The following is a 23,005-nucleotide window of genomic DNA, read 5'->3' on the forward strand; positions in this document are numbered from 1 at the left end:
TTTTTTTTACGGAATCCCACGTTTTAGGCTATAGAGATTCCGATTCTGAAAATAAATTTTCAAAATTTCGACCCCCCCCCCCCCCATTTCCACATTTAAAAATATTTTCCGGAAATTTTTTTTTTTTGAAATGCGTAAAAAAATACGGAGATTATGATTCAGAAAAAAAATTGTTTGAAAAATTTCAATTCCCCCCACCCCACCACCACCACCACCACCAAGCAGGCTATTTACATGCTAGAAATAACAGCCAAATCTCACAAAACTAGTGTTAGGGTTAGGTTTACCCTGTGGATCTATATAAAAACCGGTGGGGGGGGGGGGAATCGAAATTTTGAAATTGAGATTTTTGAAAAAATTTTTTCAGAATCGGAATCTCCATAGCCTAAAACGTGGAATTCCGTAAAAAAAAATAAATAAATAAGGGGGGGAAAGGTTCAGATTACATATAGTCCATCTGGACCAATATATATTTGTCAAAAATGCAATAAAGACACCTCATTTTGCCCCACCCCCTCCTACATTCATAGCTGAACAAAGACATTGAAATGACATAATCTGTCGGGTATATATTTCAACATGTGGTTTTTGAGAAGTTGGTAGGTATCGCACCTCGTTGATGTATCAGATGACACTCGGAAGAGCACCTTTTTCAGTGCCTTGTCACCACCAGTAAACTCATTTAGTGATCTGTAAAGGAGGAAGATTTTTATTTAGCAAAAAAAAGAAAGAAATAAAGTGACACATATTTGAATTGCTTTTGTAAATTTCCTTTTTCCCTGTTTATTATAATATTGATATTAATGTAAATAGGTAGAGTTTCTCAGTATATATTTTTGTTTTGTCCATGGTTTGTGTCTTTTTAGAGGTCGGTCGCTGCTCATTGTTGCTGTTTTGGCGGCTGAAATGGCTTCGTTAAATATTGATCTCCAACACCTACAACAGTGTTTCCTTAATTACTCAAACATTCTCAAAGCCAAAGCAGACACACTTAACAAAGAAAAAAAGAAGATTCTAATTGAATTGGATGACTGGTTTGTTACATTATCTTTTCCACGTTTTTATACTAAACTTTATACAAAACTTGGGCAACTTTTCTAATGACTACATAAAATATCTTCCTCCTTTTCACTGAATTATTGCAAATTGCAACTTATTTTGTACGTCCCGATATTACAGTAAAGCCTGTCAAAAAAGGGGCAAAAGCACGTGTCTATTCAATTAATGCTTGTATCGTTAACTGATTGATGAGTGAACTTGTCTTTTGCAGTTTGGTGACTTTATTCCTCTTGAAAAATTCATTTCTCACGAAATTTTAATGTTTTCGTAGCTGGAGATTACAATAATAGAGATAAAATCTTTCTTTTCTTTTTTTTTTGATAAGATTAACAAAGTTATATTTATTAAATTGTAGAAGATATTAGGCGTTGGTCTTAGCCAATCGGTTTGTTATTTAAGCTTACGCCGATTCTTCCGTGGTGTCGTTTTGCATTTACAATAAAATAAATATAGGAAAGACTTCCGCCCATATATACAAATTATAAAAATAATTTTAAAAATATACAGTCCAGTACTGTTTCTAATTCGCGGATTTTCACCTTTCGTTGGGGGTTTTGGACCCGCGATAATCGAGGGATTACTGTACACACACACACACACACACACACATTACAAGTGAGTGTAGTGAAGGATTATTAAAAAATTTCATTTTTCTGTTAATCATTTTGAAATATTTGTTTTACCGTATCTACAAAATAAAGATAAGAAATATTAAAAAAAAATTAACTGCATCTTTTCATAGATAACGATTAATTTAATGAAGCAATTATCTTTAATCAATCACCTTAATTACATTATTTTCCCTCCATTTTTTCCTCGGCCATTATTTAAAAAAAAAACACCTGCTAAGGTCATCGAATGAATATCTTGCCTGGTTCTTCTTCCTTTGAGTTTAATCAGGACTTTTCTCCTCCGATGTGGTCCATTAACCGAAACTCATTCCAGTATTTGGGCGGTGGTGGGGGTGATTTTCATAAACATTAACCGAAACTTTCAATGCTCGTCCGAAGAGGACCTCTATGTTGGATTCTTTATTTTGGTGGAACACCTTCAGCCTTGTGAAGGTCTAATGTGTGCCCTAATGATTTTTATTAATCATTTTATTTCGCAATAAATATTTGATCTCACCTTAAGCGCTTTTACTTTCGTAAACAAGCAATGTTTTCCGCTGAATTATGACAACTATTGTTTACAAGACGGCATTACAGAAAGTGAGAAGTGAAACAAAAATAGAACGGCGATCTTTTTATATCAAGGGCGAAACACAAAATTATTGACCAATCATAATGGATACAAACTGAATACATCCATAATATTTTGTAACCCTACCTTCGTCTCAGCTGCTCGTTAACTAATATAACTATATTATCTTGACTAAACCGATAATTAATAGACGAAAGTAAAGAATACGTACACCTGGTGTTTAGGTTTAGGGTTTTTGTTACGTCGAAAACGGGTGGTGTACGTACTCTTTACCTCCGCCAATTAATAAATCTTTTGTTGCTGTATTTTATACATAAAACATCCTATTTCTTGTCTCAAATATTGTTTTGTCCTCCCAACACCCCTCTTCTCTAAACCTTGTTAATTCGCCCATCTCTCCTCAACTATGCAAAATAGTTGTAAAAAGATGTGTGCTCTTAAGGAATACTACAGCTAATACTAAAAAAAAGACTTGTTAGTCCGCCTCATGATCTCGACGAACAAATGGAAAAGGCGACACACAGGGCTTGCATTTGCAGATAGCCATCGCAGCCCTGGTAGTAGTGAAAAGGGATGTAATCCAGAGACCAAGAATACCAGTGTTCCCAACTGCTGCCCTTCTTGGCGTGATGAGCAGCATGTGGCATCCCAGATGAGGGGACCTACCTGTCCAGCCTCCCTGGCCCGAGCTGGGAAGCGAACCCTGCAGCGTATAGACCATGCTTTATGATCTCATTGAGGGCAGCATGGTGTGGAGGGCAGCCAGCCAGCATTATAATGGCACGACAATGGATGGAGGCTGAGAGAATCCACAGCGACATTTGTGAGGCTAACAGATCTGGAGGCCAATGGTCAAGGAAACCCCAATCCGTAAACAGTCGAGAGTGATGGCACTGCATTGAGCCATAATACCATCTTGGGAGGTAGGAGGTCAAGCAGAAACCTGCTGGTCAAGACAGTGCTCTAGCCCATCGAAGATCTTGCTGCACTGGATGGCTTCCCATTTGTTTTAGAGGAACTGGACATCTATACAGGGAAGAGGCAGGAGTAGACCAAGCTGGCCCCATGTCACATAAGCCACCTTGCACTGTCATTACTCGACATGCTATGAATAGCAGCCAAGTTTCCCTCAAATCATACTCAACATCTAAACCAAAAGAAAAAGTTGTAGGCTTTCTTTAGGTTTTATGGTAAGTGTTGAGGGACTAAAACAGGATAGTGGAACATGTACAAATGTCTTGATACAGAGAAGATATATAGCTATCCCACATAATATAAGGGTGAGCAGTAGTTGCTAGAAAGAAGCAAAGTAAATGAATGGAAACAGAACTGGAAGTTTGAGTGAGCAGAGAGTGCAAGAGTTTATTGGTGAGAGAGGATGAATATCATGACTACATAGATAGAGTCATGATATTCAGCCTCCCTCATATATATATATGATGATGATGATTATATATATATATATATATGAGAGAGAGAGAGAGAGAGAGAGAGAAAAGGTTGAGTTCAATTAGAACATTTTTACTTTGTGGGGTCCAAAGTTAGATTTCTAATAAAGATTCTTCATATTAATATTGTAAGTATTTATTTAAGATATATTACAAGTATAAGGTGTGTTATGAGCATTTATAGAACACGGATCCTATATAAACTCAACAGACAATTAAAGATGGAGAAGAGAAGATGCTAAAAGTTTTATAAGATTTTGATCCATGCGTTTGATCGTTTCAAATGGTAACCCTAACATGTAAGAAAGCATGGTAGAGATTAAATTAATTAAAATTAATTTAATTTAACTACATATTATCGAACTAAATTCGACGACTGGCACCCATGCCAACATCGTCTCCTTCATTGGACATGAAACTCGGCTTGCGAAGACCTGTTGGGGCAAGCAAAAGTGAAATCATGATGGCACCTGTGCTCAGCGTCGCCTTTCTGGCACTTGTGCCCATGGCATGTGTAAGGACTTTCAAGCGAGATTGTTGCCAGTGCCCCTGGACTGGCTCTTGTGCGGGTGGCACATAAAATACACTATTTTGAGCGTGGCCGTTGCCAGTACCGCCTGACTGGCCTTCGTACCGGTGGCACATAAAAGCACCTACTACACTCTCGGAGTGGTTGGCATTAGGAAGGGCATCCAGCTGTAGAAACTCTGCCAGATCAGATTGGAGCCTGGTGTAGCCTTCGGGTTTCACCAGTCCTCAGTCAAATCGTCCAACCCATGCTAGCATGGAAAGCAGACGTTAAACGATGATGATGATGAGCATGATATATATATATACATCATCATCATCGTTTAACGTCCGCCTTCCATGCTAGCATGGGCTGGACGATTTGACTGAGGACTGGTGAAACCGGATGGCAACACCAGGCTCCAATCTAATTTGGCAGAGTTTCTACAGCTGGATGCCCTTCCTAACGCTAACCACTCAGAGAGTGTAGTGGGTGCTTTTACGTGTCACCCGCACGAAAACGGCCACGCTCGAAATGGTGTCTTTTATGTGCCACCCGCACAAGAGCCAGTCCGGGGGCACCGGCAACGATCTCGCTCGAAAACCCTACAAGGCCAGTCAGGCGGTATATATATATATTAGAAATAACTTCGACAAAGGTAGTAACTCTCTATTCCCTCCCACTCTCTCCCTCTTTTTCTTACTCTTTCCCATTTATAACCCTCTTTCTTATTCTAGGTACCAAAACAAGCTGCCTGCTGCCATTAATGAAAGACAGACCAAATGTATAAAACATGATGAACTGTGTAAATTGATGCAATGGAAATTAACCGTAAGAAATTACATGGATTTTAAAAAATTGTTTTTATGAGCCAATTAGAGAGCCTCTACACCCTAACTTCACTTGCTAGAAGTAACAGCCAAAACATTCCTCTTCGTATCACACTCTACTATATGAAGAAGACACACTGGTTAATGTAGTTCTACACACATTAAAATGGGATGGCCATATATAGAATGTCTTTGATCATAGGTTTGAGTGATCAAACTTGACTTTGGGTTAAACAAAATCTAACGTGTGTGTGTGTGTATTACTGTGTGATTAAGAAATTCACTTTTCAACCACATGGTTCCAGGTTCAGTCCTACTGCACAGTACCTTGGGACAAGTGTCTTCCACTCTAGCTTCAAACTGGTCAAAGCATTGAAAATTTGTCAATGAATTTGACTGACAGAAACTTCCATAGCATTACAACTGCTTCACAGCCTTCTTCATGTAGCATTAATTTCAGTATGGAAGAAATTATGCATACATGTTTCCATTAATATGTATGCACAGCATTATACAATACAATTGTATTCAGTTACATGGACACTGTACATTGCACTTCTTTGTAGTTGGTTACCATGTGCACTGATAGCCAAATCTGTAAGAAGAACTTTCTGTGATAGCTGCACGATTCTCTGTATCCACATTTTGTACTGCTCCTTTATATATATGTAATTGTATAGAATATAATTATAATTAACGACACAGAAGCAATTATACCTATATGCTGAAAATACACCTATGTATATTGTAAAGTGAAGATTTTCAGTGGCTGGACGGATTTGGCATCTATTTTCAGCATATAGGCATGGTTGCTTCTGTGTCGTTAATCATAATTATATTGTATACAATTATATATATATAGATATATATATGAATTTTACCTAAAAGGTTATTTTTGTATATGCTGGCCACTGATAAAATTAATTTTAATGATTTCATCCTTTAATTATGTTTTTATATATATATATGATAGAATACTTAAGATCAGATTAGTCCTTCACCATGGGCTAGCAACCATTATCTCGGCCTATGCCCCTCAGCCTGGGCTACCCGATGGACAGAAAGACCAATTTTATGACTCCCTCCTGCAGACCACCTCATCGACGAATGAAAGGGACCTTCTCTTTGTGGCTGGCGACTTCAATGGGCATGTTGGACAACGTCCAGGGGCTTCCATGGCATACATGGTGGCTATGGTTTTTCTGTTCCTGCTGTGAGGAGGGAACACAGCTGCTGGAGTTCTGTGATGCAAATGACCTTATGGTTGTAATACTAACTTCAGGAAACCTGCCAGTGACCTATTCGCCTACCGGTCGGGTGGACACACTAGTCAGAGTGACTACATCCTCGCCAGGAAACAGGAAAGATGGCTATTTATAAATGCCAAAACGTTCCCAGGTGAAGAATACACCCACAACATAGATTAGTAGTTAGCAATTTCAAGATCAGGGCTAAATGGATGCCCAGAAAATGACCAGCATGGAAAAGAAAGGGCTGGAAGCTTAAGGATCCTGTAAATGGACAGAGATTTAGAGACGTATTACTCGAAGCCTTTGACAAAATAGAGGAGGATATAGCATCACATGATGTGGAAGACAACCGGAGGTTTCTACAGGACAACCTGTTGAGGGCTACTGACCAGATCTGTGGATGGTGCAAAGTCCCCTCTCTACCTAAGGCAATGTGGTGGTGGAACAATATTGTCGACAGGGCAATTAGAGAAAAGAAACAGACTTGGAAGGACTGGAAGAACGGTGGTAGCAGGGAATTGTATCAGACTGCCAGAAGGGAAGCTAGGAGACAGGTTTATTTAGCCAAAGGGGAAGCAGATAAGAAAAAAATTGCCAATGTTCTGCATCGTGAGGACCAAAGACTTGAGGTGTTTTGTGTTGCAAGACAGAATTGTGATGTCATAGGACAGAAATGTGTTTGCATGGATGATGGCTCACTTACACTAAACAAAGCTGCAAAGAGAGAGACTTGGAGATGCCACTAAGAAGCATTGCTAAATGATGAGAACGAATGGGAGAAAGAGAGTCTGCCAAATGTTGACCCAACAGAGGGATCAGCTATCTAAATTGACAGTCCCTTGGTGGATGAAGCAATTAAGGGTGTGAAGACAGGAAAAGCCCCCGGCCCATCAAGAATCACTGCTGAGATGCTCAAAATATCTGGCAGTGTCGGCTATAGCCTAGTCACCCGTATTACGAACCAGGTGATACACGAAGGAGTCATACCCAATGACTGGTGTAGCAGCATCATATTCAACTGCTACAAAGGTAAAGGTGACGCTTTAGATACAAATAATTACAGAGGCATCAAGCTGTTAGATCAGGTTATGAAAGTTACGGAGAGGGTCATAGCCCAACTAATTAGGGAGCGAATCAATTTAGATGAGATGCAGTTTGGGTTTGTGCCAGGTAAAAGCACCAATGATGCTATATTTCTGGTAAGACAGCTGCAGGAGAAATACGTGCTTGGCTCTTGTTGACATGGAGAAAGCCTTCGACAGGGTCCCCCAACCCTTTATCTGGTGGTCAATGCGGAAACTAGGGATAGATGAGTGGTTAGTGAGAGCTGTACAAGCCATGTACAGGGATACTGTCAGTGAGGTGTAGGGTTGGCAACGAGTATAGTAAAGAATTTCAGGTAGGGGTCCACCAAGGTTTAGTCCTCAGCCCCCTCCTATTTATCATAGTCCTCGAGGCAATAACAGAGGAATTCAAGACAGGATGCCCCTGGGAACTTCTCTATGCTGATGACTGGGCAAAGTTCAGTGAGCTCTTACCTCTGCTGGTGACAAAGGGCCTCTCGCTCAGAGTAAAAGGCAGACTGTATGACGCATGTGTATGAACAGCCACGCTACATTGCTGTGAAACATGGGCCGTGACTGCTGAGGACATGCATAAGCTCGCAAGGGATGAAGCCAGTATGCTCTGCTGGATGTATAATGTCAGTGTGCATACTAGAGGGCCAGTCAGGTGGTACTGGCATCGACCATGTTCAAAATGGTGCTTTTCATGTTCCACCAGCACGGGGGCCAGTCAGGCGACATGCAAGAAGCCTTTTCGGTATATAAAAACAAAAGTTGAAAATATTTTCAAACAAAAAGGTGATTTGATGGAGATATTGCTATTGTTTCTAGTACATCCCACAACCACTTTTGATGTTTCTCAGAATTGCATTTAATATATAATTTAATATCTAATTTTCCATGGAAAATATTTATTTTGATGTAAAATGATGAAGCAGAAAGTATGTTTTTGCATGTTCACACTGTGCTTGTCTCCATTGTATGGCATTCTAGTGGTACCTAATGTCAGCTATTCTTTTTCTATAAATATTTATTTATTTAAAAAAAAAAAAACTATGGAACAGCGTGGGAAATTCCGTCCTCGCCTCACTGAACTGGTGAAGAGTAACGAAGCTGAGCAAGTGGAATGTGTGAGTAGCAGAGCTTTCAAACAACTACCAGATGTGATTACAGCCATGAAAACTTTGACAACATTGAAAGCAGTGGGACCTGCAACAGCCTCAGGTGGGTTCCTTAAATACTAATTTGTTTCACAAATAGATTTTAAAGCCACATGTTTCACTAAAATGTGAATGAATGAAATGGATGAGATTTAGATGTTTGGACATTTTTAGGTCAACATTGGGCAGAAAATTGTAGAAAGTTGGTGCGATAAGGGTTCCAGTGAGGGCGATTTAATGGTGAGGGAGTTTAGATCAAAAGAGTAAAGAACAATTTAAGAAATGATAGAAGATGAGGAAGAAAGAAGAAAGTCTTGTCCTTGTAAACTATTGGGTTGGGGCATAATTACTGCAGCTTTTCTTCAATAAATTTTATTCAACAAAAACAATAACAACATTTAACAAAAACATTTTTAAATGATTATTCCGGAGCATATTCAGCATCTGCTTCAATTACTGCTTCCCATTTGCTTGGCAGACGGTCAGAATAATCATTTAAAGTTTTTGTTAATTGTTATTGTTTTTGTTGAATAAAATTTATTGATGAAAAGCCGCAATAATTATGGACCAATGAAGTGTTATTCTCGTCTTTCGATCTTAAACCTTTGCTAAAAATTGTTCAGATTTAATGTATTTGTGGTGCCATTGAGCAATTGATGATATTTAGATAATCCTTGGTGTCAGGATTTGTTTCAATTTTGTTTCCATAAACAATGCCAAAGATGGAAAAGTGGTCAGTTGGAATATACAACAGGAATGTTCAACAGAAAAAGATATGATACGGTTGTGGGCCATGTTCTTTTAACCAGCATCAAAATTGGATCATTAGAAAACTGAAATAACTGATTACTGAGTTAATCAGTACCAAACTTTGTATTTGCAAGTCATCTCATAAGATGTCTGTGTGTCTGTGTAAACTACAACAGCACCATTCCATAAATACAAATGTTATTCTAATGAATGACAATCTTTTTCTTCTGTTTTGTATCTGTGAAGTGATTGAGTATCTGGTAATGCTGGTCTGCTACCCTAATCACTGCTATTAGACCTGAAGATATACCATTTGTAATGGTTTAAAACTGATTATATAACTGCAGATATTTGAAGAGAAAATAGGGAATTATAACAAGGAAAGAAATTGCCAAAAAAATATTGGAATCAAAGTGATTGGTTTAATTTTTATCAAATTGTTGTCTGTAGACACAAGCCACAACTGTGAAGGAAGTTAACTGGGGAACCACAAATGATGTTGCTAGAGTTGTATTATTCGGGTTGTTCCTCATGTCTCTGAAGATGACTGAGTTATTAGCTTCGCACTTTCTGGGTTCTGAGGTGACTTTTTGGGCCAATTTTGGCATGGAATCCCTGATTACAATAGAGGCACATAACAACCGAATCAGGACCCGGTGGGACTCTTGCTTTTCCTGCTGCCCTTCCCTCTTTAGCTTCTCTAGTCATATCACATTCACAGTACTGTACTCCAGAGTACACAACCCTTTGCCACATTGAGCAATCCTGAGCAAGATGCTCCCAAATAGACTGGTCTAAGCTGCACTTTTTTCAAGGTTGCGTTGAACGTGTCTTTGTATTTCTTTGTTGGTCCACAACATCACCGAAAGCCAACTGTTTGTTCACCAAAGAAGATTTACTTGGAGAGCTTAAAATCAATCTTGCACACAACATATCCATGCTACTGCAGCTGGAATTTGCTCAGGAAAGCATACATCATCATCATCATCATCGTTTATTGTTCGTTTTCCATGCTGGTATGGGTTAGATGGTTTGATTAGGGTCTGGCAAGCCAGGAGGCTGTACCAGGCTCCAATCTGATCTGGAATGGTTTCTACAGCTGGATGCCCTTCCTAACACCAACCACTCCGAGAGTGTCGTGGGTGCTTTTTATGTGCCACCGGCACAGCAGCCGGGCTGGCATCGACCACATTTGGATGGTGTTTTTTACGTGCCACCAGCACTGGGAGCCAGTCAGGTGGCACTGGCAACGACCAACGCATGACTGATCATCATCGAACATGTTTGACGGATTAGCTCTCCAGAGCACAGTTGAGAGTTTTATCATGCCACCTGATGTTAAGAACGTTTTGTAAGCATGTTAGGTGGAAGTGGTAAAGCTTTTTGGTATGTCTTTAATAAACTGAATCTCTCTGCAACTTGCAGAGGATGACCCCCATCAAATCTGTGCCTGATCTGGATGCCAGATGTCTCATGCGAGACTGCATCACGAAGCATTGTCCTAAACATTGAAGTGAAGAGTGTGGCTGCTTCACAGCATTGCTTACAGTGAAATGTGTCAAGAATTCTCCATTATTCACAACATAATCTTGCTATCACGAAATTGATGTATCATCTTTATGAACTTGTTTGGGAAACCAAATTTCTTCTTTATTGTATCCAGGGCTCAGGTGAACAACAAATTGTTGGATTATGTTTTAATTGTTACTCACAAAAAGATTGAATTTTCTATCTTTAACATAATATTGCTCATTGTTTGACTTCATTAATCTTGCTGAAAATAGCTGCTATTTCACATGAATGGCTACTAACAAGAATTGTTTCCAGTGGTAGATTATTTTTCGCACCCATTTCTCAATAGTTGCAGGTTTGCTTACTCACCACATGGTTTCAGGTTCAGTTCTGCTGTGTGGCACCTTGGGCAAGTGTCTCCTTCTGTAGCCTTAGGTCATAAGCCTTACAAATGGAATTGGTGGCCAGAGAGTAAAAGAAGCATGTGGGGGGGCGTTATGTGTGTGTGTATGCATGCATGTATATGTGTATATATACATGTGTGTATGTTTGCAAGTGTATGTGTGTGTCCACACATGTATATGTGTGTATGTGTGCTTGTCTTGACACCATGCAATGATTGTAAATGAGAATCACTGTCATACAAGCGGTGTCCTTTGTTCCCAATCTCCCATGGAAATACATGTGGTCATGAGGGAAATATTAGCTTGTTTGGAAAAAGGTGAGGGTAACTGACAGGAAGAGCACCCTTCCACAGAAAACCTGTCTCACTGTATTCTTTCCAACCCAAGCAATCATGGAAATGTAGATGTTAAATGATGATGATGATGATGATGACGACATCGATAGCAATGATGACAACATTAATGATGATGACAATTTGATTTTCACATAGAACCAATTATAAAGAACTCTTTTTCTTTTTGATAAATAATGGAAATTGTTAAGAATTTGCTGTTAAATTATTGCTGGTTTTTAAAAAAAAAAATTTTAAGCCTTTTTTTTTTTGTTTTGCTTGTTTTTAAGCAATTTTGGCAGCTGTTCTTCCTGAAAAGGTTCCATTTATGGCTGATGAGAGCATGATTTATGCTCTGCCAAACAGACCCAAGATGTATACAATTCCTTACTTTACGGATTACATGAACGCTGTTAGCAATATCAGGAAAATGTTTGCAAAATCTGGTAAATATATTCTTATTTATTCGTTTTTGGTTTCTAAGACAACTATTTACTTTAGGCAGTCAGTTTATCATCATTATTATTATTATAATTACTCTTTTACTTGTTTCAGTCATTTGACTGTGGCCATGCTGGAGCACCGCCTTTAGTTGAGCAAATCGACCCCAGGACTTATTCTTTGTAAGCCTAGTACTTATTCTATCGGCCTCTTTTGCTGAACCGCTAAGTTACGGGGACGCAAACACACCAGCATCGGTTGTCAAGCAATGTTGGGGGGACAAACACATACACACACACACACACATATATATATATATATATATATATATATATATATATATTTATACACACATATACACGACTGGCTTCTTTCAGTTTCCGTCTACCAAATCCACTCACAAGGCTTTGGTCATCCCGAAGCTATAGTAGAAGACACTTGCCCAAGGTGCCACGCAGTGGGAATGAACCCGGAACCATGTGGTTCGTAAGGAAGCTACTTACCACACAGCCACTTCTTCGCCTATATTGTTATTTATTCATAAATAAAATTATTAAATGATTTCTTTTTGGCCAAATTGTTTTGTACCAAATAATAATGTGGAATATTTTTGCAGTCAAAGACACCAATAATCTCAAAATAGCAATCTTATATTGGTGTGTAGGCTGTCTTATAATAATAATAATAATAATAATAATAATAATGATGATCATAATGTGAATACGGTCTCTCGTTAACATGTATGCAGTTCCTCATTAACATTCTTCTGTCTTAGCATCATCATCGCTTAACATCCGGTTTCCATGCTGGCATGGGTTGGATGGTTTAACTGGGGATTGATGAAACCAGATGGCTACGCCAGGCTCCAATCTGATCTGGCAGTGTTTCTACAGCTGGATGCCCTTCCTAACGCCAACCACTCTGAGAGTGTAGTGGGTGCTTTTTACGTGCCACTGGCACAGGAGCCAGACAGAGCAAGGGGGCTGGCATCGACCACGTTCAGATGATGATTTTTACGTGCTACCGGCACAGGGAGCTAGTCAGGTGGCAGTAATTGTGTACTTTTAATTAGGAAGGCTTCCTCGTTAGACTAATTGATTTTACAAAACAAACTTTCCCTTAAAGTTACTCTGTTTTATGTGGTGGTCAACGACACTGACCAAAGGTATTTCCCTTCAAAATAGATTTTGTGTCCCAGAGTGAAAAACTCAATTTTCATGTCTGACACCATGCAGACATCATCATCATCATCATCATCATTATTTTTATTATTATTATTATTATTATTATTATTATTATTATTATTATTATTATCCGTACTGGCACGTGACAAACAATATTTGAGCGTGGTCATTGCCAGTGCCGCTAGACTGGTTCCTGTGCAGGTAGCACGTAAAAATACCTTTGAGCGTGGTCGTTGCCAGAACCGCCTGACTAACCCTTGTGCCAGTGGCACATAAAAGCACCCACTACACTCTCAGAATGGTTGGCGTTAGGAAGGGCATCCAGCTGTAGAAACTCTGCCAGATCAGACTGGAGCCTGGTGCAGCCTTCTGGCTTCCCAGACCCCAGTCAAACCGTCCAACCCATGCCAGCTTGGGAAGCGGACGTTCAATTAAAATGATGATTATTATTATTATTATTATTATTATTATTTCATAAGGCAGCAAGCTGGTAGGATCGTTAGCATGATTGGGGAAAATGGTTAGCAGCAGTTTGTTGGTCTTTACATTCTGAGTTCAGATTCCGCCTTTGCCTTTCATTCTTTGGCAGTCGAGAAAATAAGGACCAGCTGGGCACTAGAGCTCAAACAATTGACTTACCCCCCCCAAAAAAAAATTTGCTGGCCTTGTGCCAAAATTTGAAACCATTATTATTATTTCATTTACGCACAACGGATTAAACTATTGGTAAAGGAAAATTCCTCACATTGGGTTACAGGAAGTAACCCTTAGATGCCAAGAATTTTCCTAAGCATCCTAGCTGTTCTTAATAAAAGTGTTTTCTGAAGATGCTGCCATCTTTCTCATACTTGTAAATGGAAAACAATAATTTCATAATCATCATCATCATTATCATCATTTAACAGTCGTTGTCCATGCTGGCATGGGTTGGACGATTTGACCAGGGCTGGCATACTGGAAGGCTGCACCAGGCTCCAGTTTAATTTGCCATGGTTTTCTATGGCTGAATGCCTTTCCTAATGCCAACCACTCTGAGAGTGTACTGGGTGCTTTTACATGCCACCAGCATGAATGCCATTTGTGTGACACCAGTATCTGTCACGACTGTGATTTTGCTCGGCTTGATGGGTCTTCTCAAGCACGACATAATGCCAAAGATCTTGGTCATTGCCTCCATGAGGCCCAGCACTCAAAAGGAACTCAGCCATTTTGCCTCCACGAGGCCCAACGCTTGACAGGAACTCAGCCACTTTGCCTCCATGAGGCCCAACATTCAAAAGATGTTCTTTACGTGCCACCAGCATGGGTGCACTTGACTCGACAGGTCCTCTCAAGCACAGCACATCACTAAAGGACTTGGTCACCAGTCATTACCTCTGTGAGCCCAATGTTCAAAGATTATGCTTCACTATTAACCATGTCTTTGATGTATGTATGCATGAGTGTGTGTTTGTGTGCATAAGTATATATGTATGTATGTGTGTGTGTACATTTCATCATCATCCTCATCATATAACGTTTGCTTTCCATGCTAGCATGGGTTGGACGATTTGGCTGAGGACTGGCAAGCCAGAAGGCTGCCCCAGGCTCCAATCTGATTTGACAGAGTTTCTACAGCTGGATGGCCTTCCTAACGCCAACCACTCCAAGAGTGTAATGGGTGCTTTTACATGCCAGTCACACAGTACTGGCAACGACCATGCTCAAAATGGTGTTTTTTATGTGCCACCTGCATGGGAGCCAGTTCAGCGGCACTCTGCATATTCATGTGTTTGCGTGTCCGTGTTTGTGTGTGTGTGTGTGTGTGCTTGCGTGTTTGTACCTCTGTCTCCTTGTGTGTGCATGTCTGAGTGTGTGTGTTTTGCAACTATGTACCCTGTTTGTATGTATGGATGTACATCTCCATATGTGTGGATGTGTCTCCATGTGTCCTTGTGTGAAGTAAAGTGTGTGTGTGTGTGTGTATATGGTCATGTGTTTCAGTTTTCATTTGCGTATGTGTGCTTTTCTGTTCATATAACCTATGTACCTATCCGTGTGTATGTTGATCTGTTTTCTTTCATATCTATATGCTTACATACATGTGCATATACATGTATATGCATACACCCACCCACCCACACATACATCTATCTCCATAACAGGCCACTAACTATTCTACTCTACCTGTGTAAACTGTGGGTATGGGGCTATGATATCTCCTATGTGTATTGTTTACTTTTTCACAATTATGTATTTTGATGTCGTTTGTGTCTTTTATTTCAGATTCTAAAACCATCCAAACCAAATGGTCTGCTCACCAAGTTGAATTGGCATTGTGGGCTTCTTCAGTGGCCTCATCTCTTCATTTTCAGGTTGATGTGTCTCTAAGCAATGAAAATACCAACAGAGAAGATGGTTCTCCTGAAAAGAAGAAAAAGAAATGTTAAATTTGTAAATAATTTTCTTTCATGTTGTTTTAAAGAGAGATATTTCTGCTGTTTTTGAGAGAATTAAAATATAATAATATATATATGCTACATCTTTGTGTGTGTGTGTATGTATGTGTGTACATGTGTATGTATATGTATGTATGTACATGTGTGTATGTGTATATCTGTGTGTGTGTGTGTATATATATTTTTTTTTTTTGTGAGTAACACTTTAGCATTAGAAGCTGTTGAATTTGTTGCAACTTATACAATTTATTTTCTAAACCATTTGGCACAAGCTAAAGTTGTTCTGTTATTTTTTTTTTTATTTGTCTCATATCGCTTCATGAAACAGTTTGAAGTTTTCCAAATTATCCAAGAGCATTTCTACTTCATTCCTGTAATATCTCTGCTTAGTTGTTCTGTTCGTTTTCTTTTCGAAAATCTTACATATAATGAAATGCTATGGGTTTCAAACTGATCACACTGGCAGAGGGAGACTAAAAGAACAAACACAGTAGGAGGAGGTGACAGTCAGAGATACAAAATGCAGATAAACTGTGGCTCAAAGTTTCCTTTCTTGGCACATTTGTCATACAAATGAAGCACATTTTCGAGCTTGGAAATGATTGGAAATTTCAATTAATCTCTCCACACTACTGTCACCTCTCTTGATAATTTTGCCACTCTCTCCTTTCTGCCTTTTAATTGATTTCCAAAGAAACTGGTATCGACCAACAACCTTCTCCTTGAGTGGCATTCGACTTCTGCTGGCCAGTGAGGCTTCTTCTACAGGCACATCACCTCTAGCTGAATGGGACTGGAACCGCACCAAATTTCTTCTCCGTTTCTCTTTGTTCTTCTCAACAACTTTGAAACCTTTCTTGAATGACATACTGCCACCAGTCATGCAGGATTCACACTGAAAGCGAAACAACAAGGCTGACAGGGAAAGAAGAACTTATTTGCTTTGTGAAGGAAGTCTTATAAATGCTAAGAATTTATTGAAAGCCAAGACCGCTATGCAACCTTGCCCATGTTCAAACAAGTTTCGCATAAGAATACAAACGTAGATTCATGGGTGAACTTTTTGAAAGATAGCTCAAAAGTGAGTTCACTTCCGTTACTTACGCAGAAAAGCTCATCTAAATATGATACAGGAAATTGTGTTTGAGGAAAAAAATTGAAAAGTTGTATCCCTAGTGTACATGCTACATGTGTATGGCTTCATGCGAGTGTGCATATGTCTGCATAGATGTGCATGCACATGCTCACACACATGCATAAGGCGGCGAGCTGGCAGAATCGGTAGCACGCCAGGCAAAATGCTTAGTGGTATTTCATCTGCTGCTACGTTCTGAGTTCAAATTCTGCCGAGGTCGACTTTACCTTTCATCCTTTCAGGGTCGATTAAATAAGTACCAGTTACGCACTGGGGTCGATATAATCGACTTAATCCGTTTGTCTGTCTTTGTTTGTCCCCTCTGTGTGTAGCCCCTTGTGGGTAGTAAAGAAATAACACATATGAACAAATATATGTGCACATACACACACACCCATGTATTCATTTATATGCATTGTTACTAATATGTACTTTCATCAACTAATTATTTAAATTGACTCTTGAATATATAACTTCCTAATCTCTCTCAACCTTTCTTCTCTTTTCCTCCTGTCTTCCCAAGTTGGCCACATATTTTTTCAGACAATCTCTTAACTAACCATTGCTTGTTTGCGGGGCACCTGCCCATTCCTGTCCCCACCAATACCGGATATCTCTCTTCTCTCACTGGAAACCCCCTCCCCCACTGCTCGTATCCTCTGTCGTACCTGCAATTTCCCCTCCCTCCTCCCCCCTCTCTCTCCTGGGACGTTGAATGATGATGATGATATATATACATATATCATTCATTATCGTTAACGTCCGCTTTCCATGCTGGCATGGATTGAATGGTTTGACTGACGACTGGCGAACCAGATGGCTGCACCAGGTTCCATTCTGATCTGGCAGAGTTTCTACAGCTGGAAGCCCTTCCTAACGCCAACCACTCCGAGAGTGTAGTGGGTGCCTTTACGTGCCACCAGCATGAGGGCCAGTCTGGCAGTACTGGCAACAGCCACACTCAAATGTTGTTTTTTAAATACCACCTGCACAGGAGCCAGTCCAGCGGAACTGGCAATGACCTCACTTGAATGTTGTTGTTCATGTTCCACCGGCACAAGTGCCAGTAAGGCGACAATGGTAACGGTCATGCTCGAATGGTGCTTTTTACATGCCACCAGCATGGAGCCTGTCAGCAGCCCTGGCAATGATCATGCTTGGATGGTGCTCTTAGCGTTCCACTAGCACGGATGCTAGTCATTCAGTGCTGTCAGCGAATTTGATTTCGATTTCACTTGCCTCAACAGGTCTTCGCAAGCAGAGTTTAGTGTCCAATGAAAGAAAGGTATACATAAGTGGACTGGTTAGACCACTGGCATAGGCCACGGGTTATGGTCTCACTTGGGTTGCCGGGTCTTCTCAAGCACAGCATATTTCCAAAGGTCTCGGTCACTAGTCATTGCCTTGGTGAGGCCTAATGTTCGAAGGTCGTGCATATGTGTGTATGTGTATACACACCAGACTACCTCTGACCCATTGGATCACCTGGAAAGTCTGGGTTTCCAAGAAACGGAGTTTTGTTTTTTTGAGTTTTTCTCTTTTCCTTGTTATTTTGCATGCTTTCAATGAATGTGACATCAAAATCATACGTAAACGGCTCCTTTCCCCAGAAAAGAAATATTTGGCTGCTGTTTCTTGTACGCCCTCCTACCACATAACAGGTATTTCGGGTCCTTTATTGCAATTAGCTGTTATGTGATAGCAGCCAAATTTTTGGCACTGAGAAATGTTGAATGCACTCGAGAAAATTTTTGTAATGGTATTCCCTTGGGGCGATTTTTCGCTGTGACTCTCAGAACTGTCATCCACATCAGCTGGTTTTGTTCATTAATTTCCATAAATTTTATTTATTTGTTTTTGTTTTAAAGTGAAAGAGAGGAGATGTATGAACGTGTACATAAAATGGACCTGTGTGAGTGTGAGAGAGAGAGCCACTTACACATACATGAGAACACACGTTCACTCACACATACACATGCCTATGTACATACAAAAAAGATGTATGCATATGTATTGATGTATGTACGTATACATGACAACACGCCCCTTCATTCACTTTATTTTCTCTCTCTCACACACACACACGTCCATTTCATATATACATACATACATCTTTCAGTTTCTCCTCTCTTTCATTTTAAAAGAAAAGTAAATTTTAAAAAAATTTATGGTTATTAACGACGTAAAAATAATTTTAAAAAACATTAAAATATTGTCTGTTTAAAGAAAGCTAAAATATAAATACTTATTGTACAAGCAACTTACATTTTTGAAATCACATTCAGTTAAAAAATATTACAAAATGATGACAATATTGTATACACCAAGAAGTTGACGTTTTTTTTCCTAAGTGAATACAAAGACTATGTGTGTGTATATGTCACAGATAGCGGGCATGTGTTTGTGTTGGCATGCCATGGCGTTCATGTATGTGTGTTGACGTCACGGAAGCCATGTTTTTTTTTTTTTTTTTTTCAAGAAATAACAAAGGCAAGATTTCCGCCCCAATACCCTTATAAATTTTTTTTTTTTTTTTCGACACAGACCCTCTTTTTCAGCTACGGAGAATATGAATCTGCAAAAAAAAATTGGCAAAAATCGGCATTTTTAAATTCCCACCCCCATTTCCTCATTTTTTAAACTTTTTTCAGAATTTTTTTTTTCAAAATATGCGGGAAAAATTTTTTTTAAGAATTTTTTTTTTTTTTCTAATTATGATTCGGACAAAAATTTCAAAACATTTCTATAGTTACGGTTACGGTTAGGGTTTTAGGGTTAGGGTTAGTGTTGGTGAAAAAAAATCAAAATTGAAGAATTCGGGGGGGTGGATTTAACAATGCCGATTTTTGGCAATTTTCTTTAAACCTCCGTATCCGAAAACGGGGGGCTTTTGGCAAAACAAATTTGGGAGAAAATGGTGGTGGGGCGGGCGGAAGTCTTTCCCAAACAAAAATTGTTTACTCTTTTTTATCAATAAATAGAAGTCCAAAGGTTACAAAAATGTGTACTGCGCTTCTGAAGGTAGGTATGATAATTAATATGCAAAAAAAAATTGAGATAGATTATACCATTTCTGATATTTCGGGTAAAACAAACATCTCTAGAGTTTTAGTATTATTAAGATATATATATAGATATATATATATACACGTGTGTGTATGTATGTGTGTAAAAATATATGTATGCTTTTACTACAATGAGAAGTTGTTGCTACTGAGAGACAAATACAGTGAGAGAGAGTGTGTGTCTGTGAAATATAGATAGAAGTCGCTATATTAATTAGCAAGCTTTGATTGAAAGCAGGAATAATTGATATTAGATACAGTTTACTTGTATCTAAAAAAAAGTCAAGCGACGTGAAGCGCAACTATTCGAATCAGAGAGACTTTCAGCTGCGAAGGGGTGTCCAATAAATACGGTATATTATTATTAATAATGTAGCCTGGAAAAGTATATATTGCCACGAAAATAGCCTTAAAAGATAAGGCGGAGGCTATTTACGATTCCACGAATATGCAGTGATTTCCGCGAACAATTATTAGTTCCGCGAATATGCGGGGGTACGCTGTAATTGTAAACTACTTCATCTGTAGCGTATTTGTAGAAACATTCTTAAAATATCCATTTCTCTGAATGTTATGAGAAAACAAATCTGGAGATAGGGTGCATATTTGAGTAGGTAAGACTGTGTGTGTACCCACAGAAGGTTTGTGGGTGGGGGAAACATGCCTCATCAGTGGCAACCACTGGGGAAAACCAAGTTTCACTGAGGCCATTGACAAAAATGAAAGTGAAATTTTCTCTGACCTACATTCACCGTGTATTTCCTCTTAAAGCTATTTTTTTCTCTCTTTATCAGCTACTTCTTTTATATATATATATATATATATATGCGAGTAAAAATAAATACAAAAAAGGTGGGTTTTTTGTATGATTGTGTATAGAGGAATATATTATTTTGTTTAAAAGAGTTCCAACACTGTCTGTTTTTTATGTTTTATTTATATTCCTGCAGAACTAATGTGGGGTATAGAATATGGAATATACAATATATAATATAATATACAATATAAAATAAAATAAAATAAATGGCACCATGAAAGAAAGTATTGAATGCAGATGAAATATTGAACAAAGGATCAAATATATAAATATATATATATAAAGGCGACTCGAGTTTCAGGGCTATTTCCCTTCGTCATGGCCTGTATGACAGACTTTGCCTGTTAAAGTCTGTCATACCGGCCATGACGAAGGGAAAAAGCCCTGAAACTCGAGTCGCCTTTATATATATATATTTATATATTTGATCCTTTATATTGAACACTCAATATTTCATCTACATTCAATACTTTCTTTCATGGTGCCATCCATTTTTATTTTATTTTATATTGTACATTATATTATATATTGTATATTCCATATTCTATATCCCACATTGGTTCTGCAGGAATATAAATAAAACATAAAAAACAGACAGTGTTGGAACTCTTTTAAACAAAATAATATATATATATATATATATATATATATATATATATATATATATACATATATATATATATATATATACATATTTTCTTTCAGTTTCGTCTGTTTTAAATAATAATAATAAACTTTTATCACAAAGTTGTAACAATCAAAAAAAGTAAATTGTATAAAAGAGGTCAGAGAGGAAGTGTTTTTCTCGGAAAAACACTGATGTCATACGAAATTATTGTTAAACCAATGAACAGCTTAAAAACCATCAAATAAATATTCAAGTTTCAGTTTTGTTCAGGGTTGTTACGAGGTAAGTTTTCGTTTTACATCTTCCTAATTGAATTTCTTTAATCCTGTCTCTCCATTGCTTTACAAATACTTTACAAAATCGCTTCCGATACTTTTCATTACATCATAACCGCATGACTTTCTTTTCTTATAACTTTCGGAATAGTTGATATTTTTTCCTCTTTTTTCATGAAATGTTCTACAAACACCTTTCAGATGACGTACATTACGATTAACAATTTAACTTTTAGAAAAATAGTTATTTTGCTTTCGAAATTTGGTCCAAACACCTTTCAGAGTATGTAGATTACGAGTCCTTTGTTACTTAATGTGAAAAGCTAAATTAGTCGTCTCTTTTACACATCTGACACAGGTTGCATGTCTACAAAACGAAACTGGAAATGTCCCCACAAAAATTGTCTTGTGTCTCTGGATGTATGCGTAGAAGTTCACAAGGTTCACGAGCTGGCAGAAACGGTAGCACGCCGGGTGAAATGCTTAGCGGTATTTCATCTGTCTCAACGTTCTGAGTTCAAATTCCACCGAGGTCGACTTTGCCTTTCATCCTTCCGGAAGTACCAGTTGTGTACTGGTTTCGATCTAATCGACTGGCTCCCTCCCCCAAAATTTCGGGCCTTGTGCCTAGAGTAGAAAAGCAGGCCGTCCTTCGTTTTAAGTAACACAAATATCACTTAAATAACAAAATTATCGGGCGATCTTACAGATCGCCAATTTTCCGAATCTTCACCATCTGAAACGAATTTGTAGGAATTTTCATTGAAAAATGTTCGTTTTTCTGGAAGTTATGAGGCAATAAAGTCGAGTAGGGGAATACGTGAAGAGGCATGCCTGAATCGACCCAACACTTTTTCTTTTTCGTAAAGCCTGGTACTTATTCTATCCGTCTATTCACCAAACCGCTAAGTTACGGAGACGTAAACACACCGACACCGGTTGTCAAATAGTGATGGAGATAAACACACACGTGTGCGTGTATATATATATATATATATATATATATATATATATATATATATATATATATATATATATAATAATAATATTAGGGATAAAAATCCAAATTTACAGGTAAAAACTCAAATTCAATTTATTAAAAATTAAATTAAGTTTCCCTAAAACTATATATATTATATATATATATATATATATATATATATAGGTAGCGACGGACTATATGTAATCTGGACCTTTCCCCCCTTATTATTTTAATTTTTTTTTTACGGAATCCTACGTTTTAGGCTATGGAGATTCCGATTCTGAAAAAAAAATTGTTTGAAAAATTTCAATCCCCCTCCCCACCAAGCAGGCTATTTACATGCTAGAAATAACAGCCAAATCTCACAAAACTAGTGTTATGGTTAGGTTTAGGGTTAGGGTCAGGGTTCGGGTTTGAGTTAGGGTTAGGTTTACCCTGTGGATCTATATAAAAACCGGGGGGGGGGTCGAAATTTTGAAATTGAGATATTTGAAAATTTTTTTTTTTCAGAATCGGAATC

General features: G+C 38.4%; 1 protein-coding gene across 2 annotated transcripts in view; it reads left to right on the forward strand.

The window, feature by feature from the left end:
- The first annotated feature begins 531 nt into the window (after positions 1 to 531).
- Positions 532 to 23,005, forward strand: part of LOC106872751 (uncharacterized) — a 31,034-nt gene continuing 8,560 nt past the window's right edge. Inside the window, exons 1-6 of one of the 2 annotated variants that reach the window (XM_089338952.1) lie at positions 532 to 762; positions 867 to 1,034; positions 4,956 to 5,049; positions 8,427 to 8,586; positions 11,811 to 11,966; positions 15,411 to 15,578. In XM_089338952.1, coding sequence (XP_089195078.1) covers positions 907 to 1,034; positions 4,956 to 5,049; positions 8,427 to 8,586; positions 11,811 to 11,966; positions 15,411 to 15,574 — 702 coding nt within the window. In that variant the 5' untranslated portion in view covers positions 532 to 762; positions 867 to 906 and the 3' untranslated portion in view covers positions 15,575 to 15,578. The remainder of the gene's footprint in view (positions 763 to 866; positions 1,035 to 4,955; positions 5,050 to 8,426; positions 8,587 to 11,810; positions 11,967 to 15,410; positions 15,579 to 23,005) is intronic. The other variant, XM_089339011.1, reaches the window with a different exon arrangement.

Source organism: Octopus bimaculoides, chromosome 1 (genome assembly GCF_046866305.1).
Source record: "Octopus bimaculoides isolate indiv1 chromosome 1, ASM4686630v1, whole genome shotgun sequence".
In the NCBI taxonomy this organism is placed as follows: Eukaryota; Metazoa; Mollusca; class Cephalopoda; order Octopoda; family Octopodidae; genus Octopus; species Octopus bimaculoides.